An 8,114-nucleotide genomic window follows, 5' to 3' on the forward strand; every position below is an offset into this window, starting at 1 on the left:
AGAATGTAGTGATTAAAATACAAACTTTCAATTGTTAAAAAAAGAATATACACATACATATTTATTTATTGAGCCCCAAAAATATTTACCTCTAATGATAAAAATTGTATAAAATTTAAGAAACTTCTCGATTAAATATAATTGTTTTTTTAAGATAATGAATTGTAGTTTTTAAATGAAATGATTAAATACTAGATCAGGTATCCTATATGAGCTAAACATTTAAGTTGATTTATAATTTGTATTGTTGTAGTATGGTATTTCTAAAATTGTTGATATATTTTAATATATCAAAAGGAGTTTTGTGTGGATATTTACTTAATGTGCGTTCAGTCTTCTTTTAATGAATGACTGATACTAAGACATTTTCTAAGTAAAAATAAGCTTTAGGATATATTATTAGTTTTGTACACCTCACGACCTTAGGTTTTTTTTCTTTGTACTGACCATACGTCAAATCCACTTTCCAAAGTATACATTAATAATAATTATAAAAACTTGTAAATGAAAACAAAATGATATGCTGTGTCAACCACACTACATCATTCATCAAAATCCATTGTTCATATAAGTTGGTCCCTTTAAAGGCTTGCGAATAATAGTAACAAAATGATATGCAAATAAAAGTGTGACTTGGGGAAAAAAATGTCATGCAACTGATCTTTATAATAAATTAATGTTTATTTAAAACGATATATATAGTTATTTACTACTATTTATCCTCCGTCTTTCTTTTCATTGTACGTCAAGGCTTATTTTATAACTGGTTTTCAAAATCTAAACGTTAGCTGGGAACCTTTCGTTGTTTGTAGCAAAATAGTAAAGCTAGATCTTGCAAGAACCTAAACTTGATTTATTTTTATTTTTTTTTAGATGCGAGGAATTGTTTTAAAATAAACAATGATGTTTACTACCTTTATTGATTTAGGTTGAAACATTATTGCGAGTTAAAGATACCTTTATCGAGGAAAAAACAATTCCACAATATAAAATATGACGATAATAGTATTAATAATAAATCCAATCTGTTTCATGTCATATCTTGATCAATCGGAGGATTTTTGGTTTAATTTTCAGCTCAATGAGGGAATACACCTCAAAGTGGTTGGCCTTTATCCCCTGTATTAATAATATTGGGACGTATACCTTTAAAAGTGGACATTACATTAGGACATTATCTTACTGAATATATTAATGGATTTATTTTACAGCTTCACCCAGGAGCATCCGCATCATTTAATTTAATCTACAACTGTCCAGTTTGTTATCAGTCGTAGGCAATTGACCAAATGTACTTGAATTGTTATATTTATATGAATACCTTGAGACTCAATTTCTATCAATTTACGGCATCCCCTTTACATCAGCATGTATAACGCTGATAAACTTCGAAGGAATAAACGTTGGTTTATTATTTTCAAGTTTTTTTTTGTTTTTTTTTTGTTATTGCAAATATGAATTATATTTCAATAATCCTTTTCTTGGAGGAAAAAGTAGTTGTCGCATATTTCATTTTAAAAATCAAAACTTGAAATGACGCATCTTATCTTTTGGTTTTTCAGAAATTTCTTCTTGAGTGTAAGAATAAATAATTTTCTCCCACAGTTTTGGGAGGTTATCTCGGATGAACACGGCATCGACCCCACGGGTACCTACCATGGTGACTCTGATTTGCAGTTAGAAAGGATTAACGTGTACTACAATGAAGCTTCAGGTATAGTTATAGTGATTTAACCATAACGAAAAGGTTTTTTTTAATATTCTTGTGTTCAAATCATTAGTTGTTATGAGAAAAAGAATTCGGTTGACCGACCTTGCCAACTTTTATCAGCTTGCAATGAAAAAAATGTAATGTATTTATTTATTTGTGGGGGGGGGGAGGCAGATAAGGAGGAGAGATAGAGTACCTCTGGTAAGGGATAGCCACACCCATAGTGTGGTTCATATCTTTTGGCTCTTACTGCCTGTTTGGCTCCGTGGATGTTGCTTGTGCGCAGAAATCGCCACACCCTGGACTGACCGATTAAATTACCTGAGTGGACTCCTGGACTACGAGTAGGGGATACCTACTTCTTAGTGCACCCAGACTGGGATGACCAAGAGGGCTAAAGTGTCAAACAGTAAGGGCGAACAACAAAATGTATGGCATACAAAGGGGCGTATCTAAGCAAAATAAGAACAGTTGTCTGCCATCGTGGAAGACTGTGACCTCGCCACGTTCACATACTAGAGAAACAATGGATCAAAGAAAAGTGGAAGAATACCGAGATGCAGACAAGGTCGGGTCCTTGCAGCTGAACCTGTTGTAAAAACCCACTGGGAAAAGGTGCACCAACTAGAATAGGAAGGACTAAAATGACGATTGTGGCACGATGAGGTAGTACCTAAGTAGCGTAACATGGAATGTTCGTACACGATATATGATGGGAATATTGGATAACCTAATCCAAGAAACGGAAAGAATGAACATTTTGGGAATCTCGGAAAATGATATGATGCAGAATACATCCAAAAAAAAAAATGTTCATTCTGGTGGTGAACAACATTAACAAGAAGTTGGAATCCTTCTAAAAAAATAATAATCGATATATATAGATATATAGATTTTGGACCATAAATGAGAGTATTCTGGTTAAGATTAAAGCAGAACATCTTATTCAGCCGTACTTCAATAATTTGCTAAAATACAAGATCGCAGAGATGAAGAGAAACATTGTAAAAGAAGTAATAAAACGCTCTAAATCAACGTATGTGTTCATGGTAATGGAAGATCTAAATGTATTAGTCAATATGGTTTTAGCACTAAAAACGACTGAGAAAACTGGTTCAGTTTTACAGAATTTTTTTAAAAAACTAATACCTTCTAACATGATTAAAAAAAAAATAAAAATAAAAAAATAAAAAAAATGGCGCACTTGGAAAAGCCAAAGAGACTTGCACAGAAACCAGATCGATTACATCATAATCAAAGATCGTTTTACGAACAATATCAAATGTATAAGGACGCATCCAGAAGCAGAAATTAACCCGGACCATAATCATCTAATGGCCAAATAAGATTATCCTAAAGAAATCATTAAACAGTGGCACAAGAAAATCCTGGATAGATGTGACAGCAATGGAACAACCAAACATTAGTCAAGCATATGAAGTTGGAGTGAGAAATAAATACGAAGCACTGATAACAAAACATTGAACATCGAGACTACAAAAGAAGAAAAAAAAAAAAACAATGGAAATACTTCAAAGAAAGTGTACAATAGGCCATGAAATATTGCCAACTAAAAGTTGTTAAACAACCATGGATGAAAGAACATTTTAAATCTTGGAAAGAAAGAAGAAAAATACCCTTGAATATCATGATATCAGCAAAATGATAAACAGGGAGCGCAAACAAGGAAAGTAAGTGGTTAGAGTTAATTTGAGCACAACGAGAACCTTAATCATTCACACCAGATGAAAACCATGTGTGAGATCAAAATTCACAAAGAAAAGAAAAAAAAAAAGTGCTATAAAGGAAATTCTGAGGAGATGGTCAGAATATGTTTACAACCTCTTCGAAGACAACAGACAGAAGAAACCATCACAGAAAATCGAAAAATGGCTAACTATTTTTAAATATGAAGTAGAAAATTCACTAAAATATAGGAAAACAAGCATAGGAATATACGAAATATCCATTGAAATACTAAAATCCCATGAAGAATTTAGTTTTGAAAAGCTGATAAACTGTGCAATGACATGTGTAACTTAAAGATATCAGTTTTTTTTTCTCTCTCTCTCCAAAGAAAGAAAAAGTAGTAGATTGCTCTGACAATAAGTCGTGTCACCAAATTATTAATTAGGATCATATTGGAAAGCATTAAATATACAAGGAGGTTTGTGAAGAACAATTTGGATTTAGAAGAGAAAAGCAACATTGGGCATTCAAAATAATAAGATATCGGAAAGATGCATTGAAATACAGAAAGGCATTCATACCTGTCCTATAGATTACGCAAGGACATGAATGAAAGTAATATGTTTGACTATTTTATCTGAATACCCTTGTATATAATATTTGTGTTCAGAAAATTAACACTTGAACAGTCAAGCAGAATAGAAAATCAAAAGTAAAGACTGCGTTAAAAACAGCAAATCCAAACCTGTGTTATTACATTTAAATGAACAAAAACAAGCCCAAACAAAATTTAAATTAAAGACTCGTCATAAATTAAAAGGACCCCTAGGGTACAGGCTATAATGTGCCCAGGGTTTGGAGGTGACTGCGGAAGTAGGACCCACATTGCGGTGGGGATATTCCGTTGACCAGTCTCTCATGAAGAAATTATCAAAAGAAATTCAAGTTAGAAGAGCGAGATGTGGGTGCTCAAGCCCACACGTCCCACATCTATATCACCCAACAACTTGCAGAGATTTGTGCTTGAAGAAAAAGTGGAAGGAAGGAAAGTTTCATAAGGCGACAAAGAACAAGATGAGAGGATATCACAGACCTTAAGATACTTGAGTGCATAAGAAAAGCTCGAGAGACCGTGTTGGTGGTCCATGGTAGTCATCATTTGTGACAGAGATTTGACAAGATGGATGAATAGTTTTAGAAGTATCCATGACAGTATAATGAGGTCCCAATACACGTGGTGGTTACAAATTATAAGATAATAGTATTTCATGTTGTTTAGTCCGTTACTGGACGCATTATGAAAATACGGTAGAAAAAGTTGTATGTGAATTGTTTTACTTAAATAGGTCTGTATTGCATTAAAAAAAAAAAAACTTTTTGTGAAAGATGTTTTGGTAAGTTTTGTAAATGGGTACGTTACCTATAAATAACATTCAGTTGAGAAACAAAAACGATTTCATTGTTTAGACTTTCAACTGGAAGTAAGAGCCTTCAACTACGGAAACGAACTGTTTGTATACGTGTTAAACAAACGTTACAATACGCAATACAGTAAACACCAGGTATGTTATTTCCATTACAGAGGGTGTAACATCATAGCACGTGGGTTTTTTCAGTCACTGTTCTCCGACAAAGAAACATGTACTAGAAAGCAGTCATTGAAAAATTTAACAATGTTCCTGTGATTTTGACAAGAATCAAGGCCTTCTTATTTATAGGCTAAAATAAAGAGGATGAGTGGGTTTGAGATTGTACCGTGACCCTATTTATTACTGGGATAATGCGTTAACAGTGCATCGTTAGTTTAACATTAATTTAAAATAGCAAGTTAGACTAGCGTAAGCGTACTAAAGCATAAATGATTGTAACACAGCTTTACACACTAAATTTTACGCTTTGCAGATGTTTACTTTTGTTTGGGTTATAAATTAGGTCGGAGAAGTCAGAATAAACTGTCAAATGCTGGAAAGGCCGTTTTCTCTCGGGTGTTTAAACATGCTGCTACTAGCTATGTGCATTGTGTTGCAAACTTCACAATGTAAACATTCAGAATTTCAACATTTAAGTGTACGCACTATAACGATGCACAATGAACATAGGGTAATCGTGTTGCCTTGGTTACAGATGATACTTCAGTTCCTGCCGTGGACACTCATCCGAATCTTTTGCATGATCTGATCGATAACGTACACGAGAACATTACTATTACAACTACACGAAACGAAAATATCTTCCTCAAGCGATGTTATAAAATAAAGTTAATTGTACAATGTCTGGAATTATTAAAGAATATGGGAAACGTCATAACTTAATAAATCATTTAATTAAGTTTGGAAACTATCTTATTACCCCTTGTAAAGACGTATACTCAACTGAATGGCAAATTCCCGTCCACCGTTTTAAGTTATTCTGGTATAATATTGTATTCGTATCAGTTATTTTGAAGATCTACACCTATACTTGTACACGCGATTGTTACGTGAAACGTGCTTGATGACTCATGGCTCAGCTTCCTGCGTTCCAGGTTAAGTCCGTAGATAAGCCAAAAACTTTGAACGAAGACAGTAAGTAGTATGCGTTAAGCATTTTGCTATTTCCGTGTTATTAGCCAGGTATAAAAACCATTGCCCTACAACACTAGCGTTCTATTGTTTTAAAATAACTGGTTAGTGCATAATGAAAACAATACGTGAACAATATTCTACGTATGTTACTCTTTGTTTAGCACAAAATTATATAATGGATTTTGTGCTGTGCACACAAGTATCGAAACCCTATTTTTAGCGTTAAAATCCCTCTAATTTGCTACTGAGGGGGACATTCATAGCTCTTTTATAGATAAACATTACTTTGTTACATGTTGTACAAAAAATGAAATCAGTCATTGAAACACTTCAGAATAATAATTAAGTAGTTAATGTTTCTTATTATAATTTAATTAATTAATTAATTGGTGATATAAGGAAATGTTTATATAACTGTACGATTTTGGGATATGCTTGAATGTCGCCTATGTTTAGAGGACTTAGTAACTAGATGTTTGATAGATGAGGGGAGGGGGAGTAAAAAAAAGATGTAGTTAAATTGGTATAACCCTTGTTTCATTTTTATGTTTAGAAGGGACATTGGAAAGGAAATTTGAATAAACAGCTTGTGCAGATTTTAAACATGCGGCTGGTCACGCTAATGTAACTATACTAGTTACTTAATATGTCCACAACAAAACTGACCATTTAATTTGTTGAGTATTTAAAGAAAACAAACAACGTAAGTGGGTTGAGGGGGGGAGGAAATGAAGTTATTGTAATAGACATAAATACTAACTATTTTAACTTTAAATTCAGTGGAGTTGAAGGAACTTTTTTTGTTTATTAATGCTACCAGTATTTGTAAAAGAAGGTCTGTCACAGCATTAATCTGTTTTATTATGGTTTCCAGTAAATATCGCTAAGGGATGTTGGCCTTAATTATTAGTACAGTTCTGCCTAGTTTAATTATTAGTTATTTTAGCAGATTCTAATTTGTTTTTCAAAAAGTTAACCTCAACTCTGGATTTCAACTTGCATCTCATTTTTGCTTCACTCGTCGTAAAAAGAAATTAGTTCATCTTTAAACACTTTAAAAATTAAAATGCGTTTTTTAAATACCTAATAGGAAATAATAAAAAAACAATGTAGTTCAATGTTACGATAGTAGTTTGTGAGAGTGTACTATAAAGTAACTTTGTTTTTCTTCTGACTGTTCTTCATCAATGTTGCCAAGAATCATAAAATTGAAGTTTGTACGTATGAATTTGATTTTACACACAAGTACATTTTTTTTAAACATTTCAGTTGGAATGATTTAGTTGTTTTATGATACAGGAGGAAAGTACGTTCCACGCGCAATCTTGCTGGACTTGGAACCTGGAACAATGGATTCTGTACGTTCTGGACCCTTTGGACAACTGTTTAGGCCTGACAACTTTATTTTTGGTGAGCAGCGTAGTAACATAACACTTGAATTTGTACAATATACGTACTTTGTTACCTAGTGATTATTATTTTTATAGGATACATGATGTTTCTCAATGTTCCCCAATTTGGGGATTGTTGTTAGTCTTTTTTTTTTTGTCTTTTTTTATAAACATATTGTTTAATTTTGCTGTTATTACTACAAAATCTCATATGAACTTCTGTTGTCTGTTTTAACTATTTTAAAACTACTTAATGATGTATACGTGTGTAATAACAGCAAAATTTGTAACATTAACATTTTAATCATCATGTAGATGAAGAGAAATTTGCATGATTTGTATCTTGCAGGGCAAAGCGGAGCAGGAAACAACTGGGCTAAAGGACACTATACAGAAGGCGCAGAATTGGTGGAGTCGGTGTTAGACGTTGTCAGGAAGGAATGCGAAAGTTGTGATTGCCTTCAGGGCTTCCAGTTGGCTCATTCTTTAGGAGGAGGAACAGGATCTGGAATGGGAACCCTCTTAATCTCGAAAGTACGGGAGGAATATCCTGATAGGATCATGAACACATTCAGTGTTTTACCCTCTCCAAAGGTGATTTTTAAAGAATTTCACATAAGTTGACATGTTTTATATTATAAATAGATATATATATGTTGCATTCCTTAAATATTTCGCTAATCGTTTGTCTGTCATCCTAGGTATCTGACACAGTTGTAGAACCATACAATGCTACACTTTCAGTTCACCAACTTGTGG

The 8,114-nt window shown here is 33.1% G+C and overlaps 2 protein-coding genes across 5 annotated transcripts in view; one reads left to right on the forward strand and one right to left on the reverse strand.

Moving 5' to 3' along the window:
- Nucleotides 1-8,113, forward strand: part of LOC106459487 (tubulin beta-4B chain-like) — a gene marked incomplete at its 3' end in the record, with an annotated part of 14,138 nt that extends 6,025 nt beyond the window's left edge. Inside the window, exons 2-5 of the mRNA XM_022386261.1 lie at nt 1,606-1,714; nt 7,264-7,374; nt 7,705-7,949; nt 8,057-8,113. Coding sequence (XP_022241969.1) covers nt 1,606-1,714; nt 7,264-7,374; nt 7,705-7,949; nt 8,057-8,113 — 522 coding nt within the window. The remainder of the gene's footprint in view (nt 1-1,605; nt 1,715-7,263; nt 7,375-7,704; nt 7,950-8,056) is intronic.
- LOC111085817 overlaps nt 1-8,114 on the reverse strand; it is a 195,497-nt gene that overhangs the window by 178,193 nt on the left and 9,190 nt on the right. The gene's annotated exons all lie outside the window — the stretch shown is intronic.

Source organism: Limulus polyphemus, unplaced genomic scaffold (genome assembly GCF_000517525.1).
Source record: "Limulus polyphemus unplaced genomic scaffold, Limulus_polyphemus-2.1.2 Scaffold28, whole genome shotgun sequence".
NCBI classification, from domain to species: Eukaryota; Metazoa; Arthropoda; class Merostomata; order Xiphosura; family Limulidae; genus Limulus; species Limulus polyphemus.